The 22214-nt window shown below is 38.2% G+C and overlaps 1 protein-coding gene across 1 annotated transcript in view; it reads right to left on the minus strand.

The window, feature by feature from the left end:
• The window catches only part of rab3gap2.L (RAB3 GTPase activating non-catalytic protein subunit 2 L homeolog), a 61425-nt gene that overhangs the window by 28715 nt on the left and 10496 nt on the right, over nucleotides 1-22214 (minus strand). The window contains exons 3-17 of the mRNA XM_018262617.2: nucleotides 21695-21818; nucleotides 19772-19874; nucleotides 17688-17735; nucleotides 15327-15402; nucleotides 13519-13620; nucleotides 12121-12220; nucleotides 11162-11260; nucleotides 9389-9537; nucleotides 8456-8535; nucleotides 8279-8368; nucleotides 6162-6301; nucleotides 5025-5241; nucleotides 3459-3602; nucleotides 2520-2602; nucleotides 667-731 (exon numbers count right to left, since the gene is read on the minus strand). Of these exons, the coding sequence (XP_018118106.1) occupies nucleotides 667-731; nucleotides 2520-2602; nucleotides 3459-3602; nucleotides 5025-5241; nucleotides 6162-6301; nucleotides 8279-8368; nucleotides 8456-8535; nucleotides 9389-9537; nucleotides 11162-11260; nucleotides 12121-12220; nucleotides 13519-13620; nucleotides 15327-15402; nucleotides 17688-17735; nucleotides 19772-19874; nucleotides 21695-21818 (1620 nt within the window). The remainder of the gene's footprint in view (nucleotides 1-666; nucleotides 732-2519; nucleotides 2603-3458; nucleotides 3603-5024; nucleotides 5242-6161; nucleotides 6302-8278; nucleotides 8369-8455; nucleotides 8536-9388; nucleotides 9538-11161; nucleotides 11261-12120; nucleotides 12221-13518; nucleotides 13621-15326; nucleotides 15403-17687; nucleotides 17736-19771; nucleotides 19875-21694; nucleotides 21819-22214) is intronic.

Genomic DNA, 22214 nt, shown 5'->3' on the forward strand with positions numbered 1-22214 from the left:
TTTTTAATGGCATAGGGGAAAATAAAAAATTAATAGATGATGCAAAGTTTATTATAGGTATGGGATTCATTATCCAGAAAGCTCAGAATTAAGGAATGGTCCTCTCCTATAGACTCAATTTTATCCAAATAATGCAAATATTTAAAAATGATTTGCTTTTTCTCTGTAATAGTAAAACAGTACATTGTACTTGCTCCAATCAAATTAATCCTTATTGGAAGCAAAACCAGCCTATTAGGTTTATTTAATGTGTACGTGATTTTCTAGTAGACATAAGGCATGGAGATCCAAATTACGGAAAGATCCGTATCCAGAATGCCCCAAGCATTCCCGAGCATTCTGGATAACAGATCCCATACCTGTACTATCTACTAACTTATAGCAACCAATCAGCAGGTAACATTTATTAGTCAGATGTTTGCAAATAAGCTCCTGATTGGTTGCTATGGGTTCAAATTACCTTGTAAATCACTGCATGTCTTTCAATTACATTCCCCTGTGCTCATTGTCCTAGTGGGGAAACTTTACACTAAGGTGCCTCTGACCCCAGATAATGAACACAGAGGTGGGTTTGTAGCTTTTATTTACACTTGGAACTTAGCTTGCCTTGCACTCTCACTGCACCACCCTGATTAGTCAATCACTGTTCAAGTGAAAATGAAGTACCTGTTTCTTGGTTGCTGGATATTTAATATCTAAAATAATTTCTTTTGCTTCGGTTTCCAGGCGCTCTAAAAAAAAGAAGAGGATTTAAATAAAATGTTAAATATAGCTAGAAGAAAAAAAAAAGTTCTACTAAAGCGGTCTGTGATTCATAGCGAAGAAATGACTGTCTGCTGCTTCCCTGGGAGTTGAATAAAAACAGACTCTTGTTCAATATGAATCAAGGGAGTTCTGGGGAATCTGACCATCCACTACTGAGAAGGGGAAGAAAGTAAGGTAATTAAAACATCCCGAATTGTCTGGAAAGGGCAAGTTGCCAGCTTTTATCAGCCTGTGTATGGCTACCTTATCAGCCTGTGTATGGCTACCTTATCAGCCTGTGTATGGCTACCTTATCAGCCTGTGTATGGCTACCTTATCAGCCTGTGTATGGCTATCTTATTAGCCTGTGTATAGCTACCTTCAAGATTACAGCAGGGAGGGGTGAAAAGGGAGGAAGAGAGGAGAAAACTGAGCATACTCGAGCCCAAGCCCTGGAGGTTTATGTTGAAAGAAGGAAGTAACCAAACTATTTTTGCTCTGTGAGGCTTCAATGTTATTAATATTGTTACTTTCTATTTCTTATCCTTCTAATCATACCCTCTCCTATTCATCTTCCAGTCTCTCCCTGAAACTACTGGCGGTTGCTGGGGTAAATGGGACCCAAGCAACTTGATACCTGCTGAAATGTCAAACTGGAGACATCAGGGGTTATTTATTAAACCTCAGATTTTTCTGGTCTGGCTTTTTTGGGCAAAACTCTAATTTTTCAAAGAAAAAAAAAAACAAAATTTTTTCAAGATTTACTATATTCTGATGCTGCAAGAAGTCCAAATCCAAAAATCCGCCATCTCAAGTCTGTCGAGGTCATGTATAAGTCAATGAAAGAGACACCTAGCTCAATTTGAAGTTATCTTGGTCTGCAATGGGTTTATCCAAAAAATCTGACCTTTTGGGGATTTTGGGGAGAAAGTCCGAAAAATTCGAGCGATTCGCGGTTTTGGTCGATTTTATCAAGTTTTTTCACAATCTGATTAAATCAAGTTTTTTATTATTAAATAAGCTAAAATCAGTCATGGGAGTTTGATCAAGCTTTTTTACTTTTAATTATGAGATAAATTTGGATTTTAGTAAATGACCCCCTTACTGCACAACACCTGACAAAGTACTACAACAACTGGACTCATCACATTTATTACGTAGAACTAAAAGTGCTTAAAGGGGTGGTTCACCTTTAAGTTAACTTTTAGTATGATATAGAATGGCCAATTCTAAGCGACTTTTTAATTGGTCTTTATCATTTATTTTATATATAGTTTTTGAATTATTTGCCTTATTCTTCTAATTCTTTCCAGCTTTCAAATAGGGGTCACTGGCCCCATCTAAAAACAAATGCTCTTTAAGGTTACAAATGTATTGTTATTGCTACTTTTTATTACTCATCTTTCTATTCAGGCCTCTCCTATTCATATTCCAGTCTCTTATTTAAATCAGTGCATGGTTATTAGGGTAATCTGGACCCAGCACCAGATTGCTGAAACTGAGAGCTGGTGAATAAAAAGCTAAATAACTCAAAAACCACAAATAATAAAAAATGAAAACCAATTGCAAACTCTCTACATTATACTAAAAGTTAACTCAAAGGTGAACAACCCCTTTAAGGCAATACAATTTAAGATGAAAAGCATTTGTACACTATAAGACAAAATACCGAGCGCTGTCAGATATTGCTTGACATTAAAAATAACCATAATTGCCCAAGAAAATGGCACGTGGCCACAGGTAATGTATATACAATAATGTAACGTAAGTATTACCGTGATCTGGGACTTTGGCTTTCAGCAGCGTTGCAAGTTTTTTAACTAAGTGCATATCCTTCGCTCTTTCGCATTTCTTATCCCTGAAAAGAAGACAAAACTGACATTTAAGCGAGGGTAATGGAGTCTGGTTCAATAAACACATATAAATATGATTAAAACCATAGTATTATACATTTGTTTAGTGTAACTTGTTCACTTGCTAACCTGACACCAGACTGATGTGACTGATGATCAAGGAGTCCACTGATTCTTAGACTGGACCTCTTGGTGCACCAGTTTAGGGTGCTCTATGTCTGCATTACACTTTCCTCTAAACCTCCTTTAAGGGAGACCCAGAGCAGTGGCTGTAAGGCCCAACATAATGGTCAGTTAGGCTGAGATTTGGGGCAGAACGTTGTCTTGAAATTCTAGATACTCCTAAAGGCCATCTTGAATATTAATGAACTACCACCTTAAAGGGATACTGTTATGGGGAAAAAAAATTCACATTGCATCAGGTAATAGTGCTGCTCCAGCAGAATTCTACACTGAAATCCGTTTCTCAAAAGAACAAACTGATTTTTTTATATTTAGTTTTGAAATCTGACATGGGGCTAGACATTTTGTCAATTTCCCAGCTGCCCCCAGTCATGTGACTTGTGCTCTGATAAACTTCAGTCACTCTTTACTGCTGTACTGCAAGTTGGAGTGATATAACCCCCCCCCCCCCCAGGAGCCTAACAACAGAACAATGGGAAGGTAACCAGATAGCAGCTCCCTAACACAAGATAACAGCTGCCTGGTAGATCTAAGAACAGCACTCAATAGTAAAATCCAGGTCCCACTGAGACACATTCAGTTACATTGAGTAGGAGAAACAACAGCCTGCCAGAAAGCAGTTCCAATCCGAAAGTGGACAGACACACGGGACAGCAACTTAGATGCAGCTACTCTTACCTCAGAGCCAGGTGGAATGGGATATTCACTGTCCTTACGTTTCCCGACACGGAGTCAATAAGGCAAATCTGGTAGGTTTGGGGTTGCCATCCCTGACTGGTCACATTATTTAATCCCATTATTTTATAGCCAGGATACAGCAACCTGAAAGAATGATACAGTTTTATACACCAGAAGTTGAATTGGGTGCAAAATATAGGCTGCACAATAGATTGTATTTAAGGTGATGTTAACTTTCAATAAACTGTAGAAAGAGAAATTCGTAATTCGTAATCATTTTAGCAGTTTTTTTGTTCTGCACCTCTCCAGTTTGGGATTAAAACTGTACTTGGTTGTTAGAAATCCAGCAATATAAAATGATAATAAAAATCAACATGCAGTGAAGAACAACAAACCCTATTTTTCAGACACCCTGGGGCTTGTTTGCTAACAGTGGATACACTTGCATTAAAGGAGACATATTGTATAAAAAACAAGAATGTGCCAGTGCAGTATACTCTTTTTAATACAGAAGAATTGTGCTTTAAAATGTAGTGTTTTGGGCTGATAATAAAGCCATTTTTTGTTCAAAAGTAAAACCAGCACCATATGTTATTCATTATTGTCGACAAGATTGGAAGATTTATTTTATAGTTATGCTTTACGTCTCCTTTAATGTAGGAACCCATACATCTAGTCTGAAATTAGCTTTTATAACTCTACTGTGTGTGTGTATATATATATATATATATATATATATATATATATATATATATATATATATATATATATATATATATATATATATATACATATATACATATACATATATACACTCTCTCTCGCAGGTCTTACAAATATCAAATAATAATTTATTTTAGAGCTATGGATCAACATTTCGGCCCACCAAGGGCCTTTCTCAAAGTGTCCAAAAACAGTGAAAATGTTTTCACTGTTTGTTTGGCACTTTTAGAAAGGCCCTTGGTGGGCCGAAACGTTAGACCTGCGAGTGCTGATCCTCTTCTTCTTCTCTCTCTCTCTCTCTCTCTCTCTCTCTCTCTCTCTCAAGATAGAGTATATCTGATTGGTTGCCATGGTTTACTGTATTTCTTCAAATGTATCTACTGTCTAATGTCATGGAAATTACACCTAAGGCTATGGATTTACACCGCGGGTTTTAAAAAAGCTGCGTAAACACGCTAGCTGAAGTGTTACAGCCTTAACTTGAAACTGCTATGCATCGGTCGGCTTTTTTTAAAAAAAACGCGGCTAAAACGCCGCAATTCAACGTATGTGTGTCCATAGCCTTAGACAGGGCATGCATAGATCTGTCAGCCCTCTCAGATTTAGGCAGGGCAAGGGGTGTGGTCAGGGCAAACAAAGAGACATCGTTTTTCTGTAGTAAGCACAGTTCTAAATTTGCCAATAACCTGTAAAGAGAGATACCATATAAAGATCTCAACATAGGTATTCCCCTGTACTAAACACAATACAAGAATCATCCCCAATGTTTTCTCATAATTGTCATAACCACTGCCATGTTTTCTTCACCTGTGAGGCCTCATTAGAAGGAAACAATATACTCACCTGCAGTGCTTTCCCACATTAAATGCTCCTACACGAGGCCCCTGCTGAGTGCTCCACACTTCAAGAATACCCCTCCTGGGGGCATAAATAACCAGAAACTGGGCCACCCGGCTTGGTCCGCTAGCATTCTGAAATGGAGAGTTATGTCCTCTCTCAGACTCTCTTTCATGCAAGTCCTCCACAATCTGCATCCATCCCACCTGGGCATCACGGTAGCCTTTCAATAATCATAAAATGCTTAGGTCAACAGCTAGCGGAAGAATAATGGCAGCAACCTATATAATATAACAAATGCAGACCCATCCTGAACCTGGCCATAGACGCAAAGATAAAGTCAGATCTTCGTTTCGTTCGATTTTAGGACTGTGTGACGATCATCCGGACATTTTTCTTGCCATGTCGATTGGTCATTTAGTTAATCGGACAGGTTAGAAGATTGTCTATCTGACGATATCAATGAGTGGCTGTCACTGCTATTTGTCGGACATAACTTTCGTACGATTGCTGCCTGTCAATTCATGGCCAGAACATCGTCTGACTGCTTCTTTTTAATGCTTTATAGAAAGGGGAACTATTGCGAAAATGAAAAATTAATATTAGCTTCAGAATATTGAAATAAGATGTTTTCTAAACCAATTAAAAATTCTGTACCGTTTCTAAAATAATCGAGTTCATTTTCACTATCCCTCTCTCAGCATCTCAATGCAGAATTTTTAATTGATTGCATTTAGAATGTTTCTTCTTCAGTATGAGGAAGCTTATATTACATTTTCATTTTCGCAACAGTTCCCCTTTAATCTAAATTGTTAGTGGTAGGTCGGGAGATTGCAATGCACAGTCCTTCATTGGACATAAGAATATATCTGCATGTCTATGGCCAGCTTAATACATGGGGTCTATTTATCAAAGTGTCAAAGTTTATCACAGTACAGCAGAGTGAAAATCCTCTGCACTATTCAATTTTATTACATTATTTATCAACTCTCCCTTTCAACCAGTTATAAATCCCATATAAATGAATAGAGAGCAGTGTTATTTCGCTTATGGGAGTTCTAGGCTCACACTATAATACATGTGCACCTATGACTCCAATATTAATCACCCATTTAATTATTTTCATGCCACTGATGTTTATACCTTTCCACATTCTAATTGCAATGCCTCTTCCAACATCCAACAGAATAACTCTGCCAAAGTCATCGGTTACAGCAGCCAATGTGTTACAGGGGGAAAGGCTAATGCTCTCTCCAAGGCGACGAGAATCCGGAAGTCCGAATCTGGAAAAAAAAAAAAACAAGAAAGAAAATAAAAAGGTCATAAAGAATAATTCACATGAGGCACATTTTCACATAATACAGGTGTGGGACCTGTTATTCAGAATGCTCAGGACCTGGGGTTTTTCATATAACAGATCTTTTTGTAATTTGGATCTTTATACCTTAAGTCTACTATAAAATCTTGTTTAAATAAACCCAATAGGCTGGTTTTGCTTCAATAAAGATTAATTATATCTTAGTTGGGATCAAGTACAAGCTACTGTTTTATTATTACAGAGAAATAGGAAATAATTTTTTATTATAATGGAGTCTATGGGAGAAAGCATTTCCGTAATTTGGAGCTTTCTGGATAACAGGTTTCCGGGTAAAGGGCCCCATACCTGTAATATAAATAAATAATAATAAATATTATATATACATAATAAACATCAACAGCACATCCAAATGTTTTAAATGCCTTTACGCCAGAGGCAGGGCAAGTGAAACATTTGCTGTTAGTGTCAGTGAATTTAATAAGAGAACCAATGGCTGATTCTTGAGTTTGCTATTCAAATGTGCAGGAAGAGGGCTCAATAACTACTTGCAACTGGAAAACCAAAATTTGGTTCCAGATTCCAGGATTATTTAATGCTTTCCATGATTAGCTTTGTCTAAACAAATGTTATTATGAGATTTGGTATGCTGAACTTAAAGGGATACTTTCATGGGAAATGTTTTTTTTCAAAACACATCAGTTAATAGTGCTACTCCAGCAGAATTCTGCACTGAAATCAGTTACTCAAAAGAGCAAACCAATTTTTTTTTTATATATATATAATTTTGAAATCTGACATGGGGCTAGGCATCTTGTCAGTTTCCCAACTGCCCCCAGTCATGTGACTTGTGCTCTGATAAACTTCAATCACTCTTTACTGCTGTGCTGCACCCCCTCCCTTTCCTCCCAGCAGCCTAACAACAGAACAATGGGAAGCAGCTCAGATAGCAGCTCCCTTACTCAAGATAACAGCTGCCTGGTAGATCTAAGAACAACACTCAATAGTAAAAATCCAGGTCCCAGCAGCAGCACTCTGATCTTTGATCAAACTTTTTATTCATGCAACAACGGCCATTGTTGCACGAATAAAAAGTTTGATCAAAGCTCGGAGTGAACCCGTGCAGAGAGGAGTACAGCGAGCAGCCGAGGCCTCAAACAGCGAGTAGTGTGAGTGTGGCACCTTACTTGGACTTTGTACTGTGACTCCTTTAGTTACATTGAGTAGGAGAAACAACAGCCCGCCAGAAAGCAGTTCCATCCTAAAGTGCTGGCTCTTTCTGAAAGCACATGATCAGGCAAAATGACCTGAGATGCACCTACACACCAATATTACAACTAAAAAAATACATTAGCTGGTTCAGGAATTAAATTTTATATTGTATGTTAAATCTCTTTCTTTGCTCTTTTAAAAAAACAGATTTCAGTGAAGAAGTATGTTGGAGCAGCACTATTAACTGATGCATTTTGAAAAGTTCAGTATACCCGCTATTTAACATGAGTTTAATAAATAGCCTCATGTTTTAATTAAGAACAATCAATAGTTTCTGTTATTTGTTGCACTAAGCAAGAAACTGAAACCACTTTTACTTTCTAACTTCCTGTCTCAATTTTTGGTAGGTTTCCCCTTACGGGTAACTGATCCTGACACAAGTTTTTTGAGACTACAGCTCTAATCTTTAGCAGATATATATATATCTAGCTTTAAAACAAGAAAGGTTAGTTCGGTGACAGTCCAATGAGCACCAATAAATAAATATAACAATAATGAAGTAAAGTGAAATACATTTTATAGGACAAAACTGTACATTGTAACATAAGTTCTAAATGAGTCCATGTTAAGCACAAGTAACTTCTATTTCAACAACAGTGTGCTATAGATCTGTGTATGGTAATCCTGTTCTTTTTGTATTGCAGCAATTCGTGCCTTCACTCAGATGCCTCACCTTACAGCTAGAGGAGTGGCAGGTTCTACTTTGGGTTTTTGCTTCTGCTGAGGCTCTTCTTCATGTTTGCTCTTCCAGCCCAGCCACCCACTAAAACAAAGAAATAAAAGTAAAGTCATTAGCTAGTTGTGTTACTTCTAACCATGGTGCATTCCAGAGGCTTATTATTCACAGTACCTGGCAGCGCTGAAAAGGGCAGACGTGAGTTTGCTGGCAACAGCCAGAGCCACATGAGATAATAATGGCTGCGTACTTCCCTGCAACAGCAAATGCACAGTTTTGCACAGCATGAAAAGAAATAGAAAAAAAAACACGAATGACAAATAGCTGAAATGCAGCAGATTAACAAAAGCAGATACAAATACTTGTCTGCTTGTTTGGCAATGTCACCAAACAAGCGGATCTCTCCCCAATGCGTCTACCTTGAGATGGGTGATATTGGGCTGATCCGATCGTGGCCCTAGGACGGTATTAAAGGAGAAGGAAAGCTACCGAAGCAGTTTATTGCCAATAGATTAGCCACAATAATGCAAGCTATAACACTATATTCATTCAGTAGAATGCTTTACCATACTTGAGTAAACAGCTCTAGAATCTTTCTTTGTTTGTTTAGGATAGCAGCTGCTATATTAGCTTGGTGTGACATCACTTCCTGCCTGAGTCTCTCCCTGCTCACTCATAGCTCTGGGCTCAGATTACAGGAGGGAGAGGAACAAACTAAGTATGCGCAAGCCCTAGCCCTGGAGGTTTAAGATGAAAACAGGAAGTCTGATACAGAAGTCCATGTGTACTCAATAGAAGTAAAGCAATCCTGTGTTTCTTTTGACAGAGGACTTTGAGGGGTTACTGGTGTAATTATATAGACCTTTCTGATAAAGCATATTTAATTTTAGCCTTTCCTTCTCCTTTAACAAACCGATGGTGTCCTAGATCCGATGGGATTTTTAATCCAGCCAATCAACATCTGGCCAACTTTCTGCCAGAAATCAATAGGGGAAGCCTGTCGGATTTAACATCCAAGCTAATATACACGGATATGGTTGATCATCTTCCACTGACGGCATCCCAATAGCAAGTGACAGATCACCGCTGTAACACATCAGAACTAACCTCCAAAGCAAAAAAGAACCCAGTGAAAGGATTGGATCCCACGGTAATGTACTGAGACATGGTGGGTGGGCTGCTCTTTATGGCTGCATTAAAGCCACCTAAAATGGAAGCCGTCTTCATTTGATCAAATGGGGATAATGCCATGACACCTAGACGGAGAATGAAAAGGAAAAGCACAGACGTCAAATGTATAGTACTGTTTAGAAGATTGTGTAGAAATGTATCTTTGGGTGTGGGGTGATATCACTTACCTATTCTAGGAATACCCTTGAGATTTCTAGGAATACCCTTGAGATTTCTAAGAATACCCTTGAGATTTCTAAGAATACCCTTGAGATTTCTAAAGATACCCTTGAGATTTCTAGGGATACCCTTGAGATTTCTAGGGATACCCTTGACATTTCTAGGGATACCCTTGAGATTTATGGTATTTCTCTATACACGCTGTGAGCAAACCTAAAACTAGTACAAGCAATGAGCTGACGGCTATGGGAGGTGATTAATGTGGTAGTGAACAGTTAGGGGCCCAATTAGCACGAGTGAAGTAATAGAGGAAAAAAACTTCGAATTTCAAATGGTTTTTTTGGCTACTTCGGCCTTCGACTACAACTTCGAATCGAACAATCCGAACTAAAAATTGTTTGACTATTCGACCATTCGATAGTCGAAGTACTGTCTCATTAAAAAAAAAAAACTTCAACCCCCTAGTTCGCCACCTAAAACCTACCGAAGTCAATGTTAGCCTATGGGGAAGGTCAAAAGGATTTAATCGTGCGATCGAATGATTTTTCGTAGTCGAAGGATTTCAATTCGGCAGTCGAATATCGAGGGTTAATTAACCCTCTATATTCGACCTTAAGTAAATTTGCCCCTTAATCTGTGGTGGCAAAGAATTTTACCACTTAATACTGACATTTGACATGGTTAGATTTGCTTGTTGGCAAGATCAGAAGAAAAGCACATCTTTGCCAGGAGTTGGCTACCCACGTGGCAGCTAAATCAGGCTGGTCTGCCCACTTGGCTTCAAAATCAACAATGAACTATAGCGAAAATGAAAATTTAATATAAGCTTTAGCATACTGAAATAGAAAACTTTCGAAATACAATCATTTAAATATTCTATACTGTTTCTGAAATAATCAAGATTATCTTCACTATTCCTCTCTCAGCAATTGTTTCTCCTCATTCATTCAGGAGTTGAGTGTCAGATGAATGATCCAATATATCTTATAGAGGGGGGCTCCTTTTGCCTGTATCAGAGCTCACTCTATTAAAATCACCAGACATCATGACTCTCTACATGCAGAATCTGTGCAAAAGGCAGTTATTTTGTTAGATTTTGTTTGTACTGGAATCAGGTATTTGAGTGAGTTCTAATTCATCTGCTAGAAAAGAAAGCCCTCCATATAAGATACATTGGATCTAACTGTGAATCTGACACCCAACTGCTGCATGAAGACAGAATGAAGAGAAACGGATGCTGAGAGAGGGATAGTGAAGATAAACTTGATTATTTCAGAAACAATGCAGAATTTTTCATTGATTTAATCGTATATACACCGCGTACAAGATATAGGGTGCAAGTACAAAGTATCCACTGTTCTCCTGTGGAAAGGAAAAACTGATCAATGTAAAGGGAACCCTTTATCATGTTGACTCTTTGTGCGTTTTATATTTTCTGAAATATAACCCCAAAATGGGAAAATGTGTTGATACATATTGATGCAGACATGTTAATCCAGTTTAGCAGCAATACAGCAATTAATGACTCACCAACACTGGCGTGGTCAACAATTTTGTCAACATCCTGCAGTCCCCACTTTTTGTAGGCCAGCGGCGGAGGCTGAACATTCTCGTTTCCAGATGCTGCAGCTATTTGTTTTCAAAAGAAAAAACAATATTAAAGGAGAAGGAAAGGCTAAAATTAAGTAAGCTTTATTAGAAAGGTCTATATAAATACACCAGTAAACCCTCAAAGTAATGTTGCTCTGAGTCCTCTGTGAAAAGAAATACCACATTTCTTTCCTTCTATTGAGTACACATGGGCTTCTGTATCTGACTTCCTGTTTTCAGCTTAAACCTCCAGGGCTAGGGCTGGAGCATGCTCAGTTTGCTCCTCCTACATTTCCCCCTCCCTCCTCCCCACCCTGCTGTAATCTGAGCCCAGAGCTATGTGTGAGCAGGGAGACTCAGGCACGAAGTGATGTCACACCAAGCTTATATGACAGCTGCTATCCTAAACAGAGAGAGCTTCTAGAGCTGGTTACTCACGTATGGTAAAGCATTCTGCAGAATAAATAAAGTGTTATAGCTTGCACTATTGTGGCTAATCTATTGGCAATAAACTGCTTCGGTAGCTTTCCTTCTCCTTTAAGAAAAGGAGGAGGAGGGAAAACACTATAATTTCTTTAATAACAAAGATCCCTGATTATACTGCCCCTCTTCATCCTAATGATTTTAAGAAATGGGGGAGTGTAGGAGGCGGCTATTATGGCAGTCATACTAAGCATGCATCTGCTGGATGGAATTTCCCTCCCACACAAATACATTAATTCCATGGCAACATCCATGGGAGATTGCAGTAACTTACATTAATAAATACAGCATCTCCCACGTAATGTTCATTTGGGAAAATCATAGGGTCTGTGAATTAAAACTGTCTTATTTCGTGTAAAAGGATTCCATTTAAGATAAATTCTCAACAAAATAATCAGTAAACAGCTGCCCCTTACCTCTTGCTACCTGATTGCGGCATGCCCTGAGCGACTGAAAGAGGCTAAATCCATCAATGGTGACCACGGCAGACGGATACAAGATGCTCATTTCTTCATGCTTTTTAAAGAGACAGAATGTAATAAAAATAATATAATAAAGTACAAAAAAAATTACTACTGCTATATTTTTTATAATCAATTGGAAAGATTGTTACACTAGTAAAAAAGATTCAACAGGAAAAGTAATTTATATATATTTTATTTAAACCCCTTAAGCAGGTGATCTTCAATTGTGCCTCTCCATTCTAGGCAGAAGTAATGGATTCTGGGCACTGAGCACAATGGTAGGTGTTGAGGTCCCAACCAAAAAATCCCATATACTTGAGCACAACTGAGCACTCTATTCTATAGGAAATGAGAGTATATGTAAAGATTGTGCAGAAATACTGACACCACTTGCCCAAATCCTAAACAACCAATCAGAAGCTTGCTGTCATTTTCACCTTGTTCCTCCTGTCTCTTAACTTGTGGCACATAATCTTTGTAACTAATCTTTGTGGATAACAGATCCCATACCTAGCTGCCCCTTTACCTCTTGCCATATATTTAATATATATCTATATATCTATATATATATATCTATATATATATATATATATAATATATATATATATATCGCGCACCCAGGCAAACAAACACTTTATTCGAGAGTGCTGGCAATTTGCTGGTTATATTTTATATATATATATATTATCTTTTGTTTCTCATGACTGTATTACTGAGGTACTGTAAAATGTTTGGAACTGTGTATACTTGTAAAGATAGATAAAGATACATATTTGGGGATAATAAAAAAAACTGGAATTTTTCGAGATTTATTATGCCCTAAAGCTGCTAAAAGCCTGAAAATACTCCAGCTAAAACTGTTGAGGTCCTGTAGAATTCAGTGTCAGAGGTCCCTTGAACCATTTGAAGATGTTTTTTGCCTTCATGATTTTTGGGTGGTTTTCCCTCAAAAAATCAATCAATTGAAGTTATTCAAGGTTTTTGCTGATAACTCAATCAATTTGAGTATTCGAGTTTTTCCACCCAAATGCATTCAATCGAGTTTTTTTTATACTTTTTTCATAAAAAAAAAAAGAGTTGTGAGTTTATTTGAGGTAAAAAAACTCACAACCATGACCTTTGATAAATAACCATCTATATCTTGGGGAAGGCTGCACAAACTGTATCGATTTGGCACACTCACTGATGACAAAGAACGCCTTTAAAGAAGCATTTTCCATGTTAACCTGAAAGATCAGTATCTGAGTTGCACAAGCTGATGAGACCTGTGCATCCATAAATGTCCTGCTAATACAAACTTATGCAAAATAAAAAAATTAAATAAATAGAGCAATCCAATCAGTTTATTACCTGTTCTGTGACACCAGGATGCCTTGGAATCTCATAGGTCCTGCATTTAAGTTGAAGGATGGCTTCTTGATTTAACAGCTGAGAAAGAAGCAACACCCCACTCTACAGGGAAGCAAATAAGGTTTAGATATGTTATGTGTTTGCCATTCTTACAAAAATAAAATACACTGACAAAACAAACAAATGGTTATAGGGATATGAATACAAAAAAATATAATCTACTGCCATCTTGGCACACACTGTAATAAAGTAATACCCAAATATTAGCAAAGTAACAATCTGTTATCTCACTAGAAGGCATCCACCCTTTCTTGAAACCATCTATTGTGCAGAAGATTTTCAGAGAGAGAATTCCACAACATTACCCAGCTCGTTAAAAAAATCATGGGATTTGAACACTTCCCTTGTTGCCTGCAAAGAACACATACAATTTCTGCCATGAGCCTAGCATTATTTAGAAGTGCATAGAAAATAAAACTATGATGAACTTGATTAAATTGTCTACAATTCCAAATTATCACTTTAAGGTGCAGAAACAGTTTTTTACAGTGATCCTTTTCAGTTGGCAAACAATATGCCCCATGTTCTAAGAGCCAAACAATATTCTCTTTACATAACAATACATCATTTATCTGTTACTTGCCTGATTAACCCTGCAAAGTACTAAACATTTTTCAGTTATAAAAAAAACAAAGGATTTCAGATAGACTTGGATAACTGTGATCTAAATGCTGTTACAAAGACAGCTAGAATCTCAGCCATAAAGCAGGACAGGACTGCTGCTTACAATGGGGATCAGATAGGATCTTTGCAGTCACTGGGACAGAATGCTCTGTTATACAGATAGCTAGAATCTCAGCCATAAAGCAGGACAGGACTGCTGCTTACAATGGGATTCAGATAGGATCTGTGCAGCTACTGGGGCAGAATGCTCTGTTATACAGATAGCAAGAATCTCAGCCATAAAGCAGGGCAGGACTGCTGCTTACAATGGGGATCAGATGGGATCTGTGCAGCCACTGGGACAGAATGCTCTGTTATACAGATAGCTAGAATCTCAGCCATAAAGTAGGACAGGACTGCTCCTTACAATGGGGATCAGATAGGATCTGTGCAGTCAATCGGACAGAATGCTCTGTTATACAGATAGCTAGAATCTCAGCTGCCATAAAGCAGGGCAGGACTTCTGCTTACAATGGGGGTCAGATAGGATCTGTGCAGCCACTGGGACAGAATGCTCCGTCATACAGATAGCTAGAATCTCAGCCATAAAGCAGGACAGGACTGCTGCTTACAATGGGATCAGATAGAATCTGTACAGCCACTGGGGCAGAATGCTCTGTTATACAGATAGCAAGAATCTCAGCCATAAAGCAGGGCAGGACTGCTGCTTACAATGGGGATCAGATGGGATCTGTGCAGCCACTGGGACAGAATGCTCCGTTATACAGATAGCTAGAATCTCAGCCATAAAGTAGGACAGGACTGCTCCTTACAATGGGGATCAGATAGGATCTGTGCAGTCAGTCGGACAGAATGCTCTGTTATACAGATAGCTAGAATCTCAGCTGCCATAAAGCAGGGCAGGACTTCTGCTTACAATGGGGGTCAGATAGGATCTGTGCAGCCACTGGGACAGAATGCTCCGTCATACAGATAGCTAGAATCTCAGCCATAAAGCAGGACAGGACTGCTGCTTACAATGGGATCAGATAGAATCTGTGCAGCCACTGGGGCAGAATGCTCTGTTATACAGATAGCTAGAATTTCAGCCATAAAGCAAGACAGGGCTACTGCTTACAGCTTACCTCAGTGTAGAACCGGACATATCCAGAAGTGAAACCAAATACAATGCAGGTCCAATCAGGCCGTCCTGTAGAACTCCTGCACAACAGCATAATTGTGTGAAGTAAGAGATCTAATAAATGTGTCAATAGCAGGGCAAATTTCCTAACCCCGTACAAATGTTTTAATGACAATTCAAAATGAAACTATAAAGATTGTTTACCGGTAACCTCCTAATCACAGGTATGCTTATAATGAAAGCTTCTGCTGATTTGCTGTGTCCACTTTAAAACCCTACTAGAAAAGGGGCTCTAAAATCAGCCTGTGGCATACACTGACTAATACAAACTGCTTTTTGCAGCATGCTGTAATGTCGTCAATAAAACTGCCCTTGCTTAGCCAGAACCACTCTTTGCTTAATCTAGCAACCCAAGTAGTGGGTCATAACCAATTATTCTGATCTCTTGTAATTGATTCGATGCAGGCCTCGTAATCTGGGAGTTTCTGGGAAAGAGCCCTATTAGATATTAATAATGGAGGGGATTTGGATGGTCAAAATCAGCAGCCAACATATTCCCATGTTTAGGCACCGAAGCACCAAACAGCAAAAATATATGTGTGAGATATCTTTGAGAGTATTTGGGAGTCTATTTACAGGTAAAGGTGATGTACCGTGTTAGCCAGTAAAAATGTTACAGGGCAACCATTTTGAAATAAAAAAAAAATATCAAAAGAGGTATAAAGGCAGCTTGAATAAGGAACTAAATATTCTGAAAGCTCTCTATGATTATATTAGTTAGTCAATAAAGGTATCAAAAGGAGTGTATTTAGGGATATCTGTCTGCTAATACCTGGAATTACCATTTTATATTTTAAATCCCCCCCCCCTTCTAATGCTTCCCAGTAGCATCTCAGTAAACCTGCCCACTGACTCTCTGATGCTTTAGTTGCTGATGTCTCTCAGAATCAGAAATGGCTGCAAGTATTCTATCATATGGTGTAGTTGCTCCGCACTTGATGCTAGATGTCAGGGAGCATGCTCAGTAAAGGCTGAAGCTGCTGCAAATGAAAAGTACTTGAAATTAATGAATTGAACTGTTTAATCAGGGCTGTTATTGGGAAACTTGGCAGAGGGGAGAGGGAATGAAAATAATGTTTTTTAAAGTGGACCTGTCACCCAGACATAAAAATCTGTATAATAAAAGTCCTTTTCAAATTAAACCAGAAATCCAATTTCTATTTTTTATTTTTTATTAAAGTATTCATAGCTGTTGTAAGCTCTTTTAAAACTCTCAGCTGTCAATCAAATATTGTCTGCCCCTCCTCTATGCCTTAGGCAATTACTTTCAATTTCCATTCAACACTTACTAAATGTCACTGCTCTCCCCACATTCCCCCATTCTCTTAACCATTTAATTATGTAACCAGGACATGGGGATGGACATCAGGTCCCCCATTCTGGTGCACAAACAAGATTCTGAGATGATACAAGGCTTGTCTTAATAACAGTGTCCACAAAATGGCTCCTGTCTGCTTGTTATAATTATGAGTTTCCACTCTGAAGGAAACAAGATTCAAATAATTTATACAGTGTAATTAAAGTTTATTTTGCTTGACTAACATGATAGGCAAGGATTGTAATTATTTTTTCAGATGACAGGTCCCCTTTAGGGTCAGTCCACACAATGAGATTCGGGAGATTAGTCGCCCCAGCAACAAATGGCCTCTTCTTCAGGGCGACAAACTCCTCGAACTGCCTTCCCCCTGCTAATGAAAATCGACTGCGGCAATGCACACACGGCGCTTCAGCAAGTATGGAAAACGAAGCCTTAACAAGTGCCTTTAGAAAAATGATTAATAATAAAATTGAAATCATGGAAAACAATATTTTGTGAAAGGAAACTGACCCTTTGAATACAAACATAACATAAGCAGCTTATATGTCATCTGCTCTGCAAAGTGGCCTTACAGGACCCTGAGCACAAGCTCCCACTGCTTCAAAGACCCATGAAGTCCAATCTATTTATCAATATAGGCTTTTTCCTCCTCCTGATATATTGTGTTTATGCTATAACAGAACACTGTGCTATATATTCTTGGAAACCAATTAGATGCAATTACCTACTGGGCTTCTAGGAAACTCCTTGCCCTCCCAGTGAAGTGATTGTTAATGCTGCAGTTTTACAGTTTTATTAAAGGCTTTAGAAACCAGAGTTCATGAATAATATCATGCCTTCAATACATCACGCACAGTGTAACTAATAACAAATTGTGAGACTATTAAAGAGCTTTGCTTATGCACATATATTTGCATTTTAACAGAACTTATCAGTTGTATGCAGATTGCATCAGATGATCGAAATAATAGGCCGATGTTTAATTACCTTTTTTGGCTTGCCAACGGAATGCACAATGCACTGCTGATAAATTCACTACAACAGAAACAAAAAGACCATTCAGTTACACTGGTGCAACAGTGGCAAACAATATACAGGTATGGGACCTGTTATCCAGAATGCTTGAGATCTGATAACATCTTTCTGTAACTTGGATCTTCATACCTTAAGTCTACTAGAAAATCATGTAAATATTAAATAAACCCAATAGGCTGGTTTTGCTTCCAATAAGGATTAATTATATCTTAGTTGGAATTAAGTACACGTTACTGTTTTATTATTACAGAGAAAAAAAAGTCATTTTAAATTTGGATTATTTGGATAAAATGGAGTCTATGGGAGACAGCCTTTCCGTATTTCAGAGCTTTCTGGAGAATGGGTTTACGGATAACAGATCCTATACCTGTACCAGTAAAAACATTGGCTGTATGACTTGACTCAGCTTGTGTGGGATAATTTACTTCTTGCTACTTATGTGGCTGACTCATCCCATGATTTTCTCTCAGCCTCCCACAGGTATGGGATCCGTTATCCGGAAACCCATTATCCAGAAAGCTCTGAATTATGGAAAGGCTGTCTCACCATAGACTCCATTTTATCCAAATAATCCAAATTTTTAAAAATGAATTCCTTTTTCTCTGTAATAATAAAACAGTAGCTTGTACTTGATCCCAACTAAGATGTAATTAATCCTTATTGGGAGCAAAACCAGCCTATTGGATTTATTTAATGTTTACATGATTTTCTAGTAGAGTTAAACCCAAATCACAGAAAGATCTGTTATATGTAAAACCCCCGCTCTAGAGCATTCTGGATAACAGGTCTCATACCTGTATCAGTCATAGATCTCTCAGTGCTGTAAATATTCTAAGGCATAATTAATTCTGACATATATGTATATATATGTATATATATATATATATATATATGTATATATATATATATATATATATATATATATATATATATATATATATATATAGTTTTTCCCAGGACGCAGTGCTTTATATGTAAATTGGATCTAGTGCTGTAAATGTAATTCTAACCCAAGAAAATAAAACTGCACCGTTAGACAGAAGATTAGGTATAATAAAAAGGAATTCTAAAAATGAGGGTCGTTATGTGGAGACAGTATCCATTAGAGAATAATTCTCCTGTGCAGAAAAAGATAAGCGATCAGCCTGAAATATATGGTACTTTAAAGCAGAAGAGCCTGTCTCCTAACAGTGGAATCATTTTCAGTCTGCAGCGGGTAAGTTCATTATGTGTAAATAAAACATGTTCCGCTTACTGACAGAAAAATTGATTATGGAGATGGAAAGAGCTACAGCAACAATGTAACAACATGCCGTTAAAGTGACAAAAGAAAAGATAATGGGAAAATAAAATTACATCTCAATCTACAGTTTAATAGGACATAGCTTTGCTCTAAAATATTTTTTTAAAGGGTAAGTAAAGCCCCAAAACTATACATCTTACCTGTTGGGGGCTGTGTTGGCCTTTGTGTAACTGAAATGCCTGGGTCTATTTTATATCACAGCTCAGACTAGAGTCCTACACGGATCCATTTTTTTGGAACCCGTACCTGCAACCTGCAACCCGCATTCTTATCTGCTTGGACCCGCTACCCAACCAGACCCGCAAGTACCTTATCCGCAACCCGGACCCACTGACCATCAAGAATCAGGAAGTGCTGTCATTGTAAACTGGAAGTGACATCATTGGAAGTAGGTGTGATCAGGGGGAAAAAAGAGTAAAAAAGGAAGTGCTGTCATTGTAAACCGGAAGTGACATCATCGGAAGTAGACATGATCAGAAAAAAGGAGTAAAAAATCGCTATTGAGAAGACCCGCGGCCCGACCCGCAGAAACGCCGACCTGTGTCTATACCCGGAACTTCTACCCGCAGGGGACTGCATGTTTTTGCGGGTACCCGACCCGCTGTAGGACTCTAGCCCAGACTATGTGATTTCATGGTCATTAAGTCCCAACTACTCCCCTTAGCCTTAGAAAAACACTTGGGTAGTTTGTTGCCTGGGGATCTAGGCTAGTTCAGGTTCACATGAAACATACCTATCTTCTATGGTTGGAAAGCCATCGTCCACAGTTAAAGAGCCGCTCCAGACCACTTCATACTGCATCTCCTCTTTCCCTTTCCCGTTGCCTTTCCATTTTGCTGTGGATTTTAAGACATTACATATGGAACAATCACAGATGACAATGAGCCATGGGCCTAGTTCTTTAAAGGGGTGGTTCACCTTTAAAGGGGAACTATCATGAAAATTTTATATAAGCATCATACTGAAATAAGAAGTTTTCTAAATATAATCAATTAAAAATTCTGTACCGTTTCTTAATAGTGATATATTCAATATCCCCCTCTCAGCATCTGTTTCCCATCATTCTCTCTTCATGTAGCAGTTGGGTGCCAGATATTCATTGACCGTTAAAGCCAATATATCTTATAGGGGGGCTCCTTTTGCCTAGAAGATGTATTACAGCTCACTATATTAAAATCACCAGACATCATGTCTCTCTACATGCAGGATTTGTGCAAAAGGCAGTTATTTTATTAGATTTTGTTTGTGCTGGAATCAGTTATCTGAGTGAGCTCTAATACATCTGCTAGAAAAGGAAGCCCCCCTATAAGATATATTGGATCTAACTGTCAATGAATATCTGAAACCCAACTGCTGCATGAAAAGAGAATGGAGAGAAACAGATGCTAAAAGAAAAATAATGAAGATAAACTTGATTATTTCAGAAATGATGCAGAATATAAATAGCTTATATTAAATTTTAGTTCCCCTTTAAGTTAACTTTTAGTATGTTATAGAATGGCTAATACTTAGCAACTTTTCAATTTGTCTTCATTGTTTATTTTTTATAGCTTTTTAATTATTTGCCTCCTTCTTCTGACTCCTTCCAACTTTCAAATAGGGGTCACTGACTCCGTCTTTAAAACAAATGCTCTGTAAGGCTACAAATGTATTGTTATTGCAACTACTTTCTATTCAGGCCTCTGCTATTCATGTTCCAGTCTCCTATTCAAATCAATACATGGTTGCTAGGGTAATTTGGCCCCTAGCAACCAGATGTCTGAAATTGCAAACTGGAGAGCTGCTGAATAAAAAGCTAAATAATGCAAAAACCACAAATAATCTGGCATTTATATTAGCAACTGTAACCCACAGCGCTATAATACCCCTCTGAATTGTGTCTGTAAATTACCTTCTCATTTAGACTGTAAGCTCCATGGGATAGGGTCCTCCATTCTTTTGTCTCCTTGACACTGAGCACTTAATCTGCATTGTAATTATAATTTGTATTTATGTGAATTGTATTTCTAATAATGCACTTATTTTTACTTATTATTACAGTGACCCCTTGTTTGTTACTACTAATTTATTGTTTTGCTGTACAGTGCTTTGCCCTCAAAGAGCGCTATACAAATTAAAATATGCAAATACTAAAAAATGAAAACCTATTGCAAATTGTCTCAGAATATCACTCCTTACATCATACTAAAAGTTAACTAAAGGGTAAACAACCCCTTTAATGTTTACATGCAGAAAATGACCTCTTGTATCTGTCATTATTTGTATGTTTGATCCCTTCTATTGTACAGCGCCACGGACTATGTTGGCACTTTATAAATGCTTGCTAATAGAAATAACATGAATGATAATAACGTGACTGGTTCCATTATTAGAACCCAATACCGTTCAAGGAAAAGTGACAAATGAAAGCCTGTTACATAAAGGTTTCCTTTCTAGGTGTTATAATTAGGTTTCAGTCACTGTGAGGTTTGTCACAGAGCACATGATATTCTTTGTGCCTACATGCTGCCAGCTATAAATACACTCCTCTGCCTTTGTATAGATGTTTGAGAGGGAAGATGGGAGAATTATGAAGAATTAGGTGGGAGAAAAGGCAGCTGACAGCTAAAAGTACAGACGTGAGAGGTTTCTGGGGAAAAAGGTGACATTTCCTTACGTGCTAAAAATACTGCTTTCTGCTCGTGGGCGATCACCATGAGATCATTGGTGGGTGACAGGGAGAGCACACACTCTTGCAGCCAGTAGAAAGGAGGAGATGTGCTGGTTGTTTCTTCTTCTGCCTGCACACAATATCACAGTACAGTCAATAAACACAATGGCCAGGGACTAGCTGAGGAATTATCAGGTGGGGAGTTCCCCACAGGCAGGAATGGATGGATCAGGGGCATGGCCACACTTAGGGCAAAACTGTGGACCAGTATCAAACACAAGGAACAAAGAAATTGCTGAGGGGGGGAAACTACATATAAATATATTTTACAAAAACACCAAGGGCTTCTGTATGCAGACTGGGGTGCAATTCTAGGCAATGATTAATGAACAAGCAGCAGCTCACATTAGTGATACACAGGGCAGCAATATTCTCATCCCTTACTGACTGGTTCACACATTTACACTCTCTATAAATATCTGTGCCCGACTCCTTTATCTGCTGATGCCAGAGATAGGCAGGATAT

This window comes from Xenopus laevis, chromosome 5L (genome assembly GCF_017654675.1).
Source record: "Xenopus laevis strain J_2021 chromosome 5L, Xenopus_laevis_v10.1, whole genome shotgun sequence".
Taxonomy (NCBI): Eukaryota; Metazoa; Chordata; class Amphibia; order Anura; family Pipidae; genus Xenopus; species Xenopus laevis.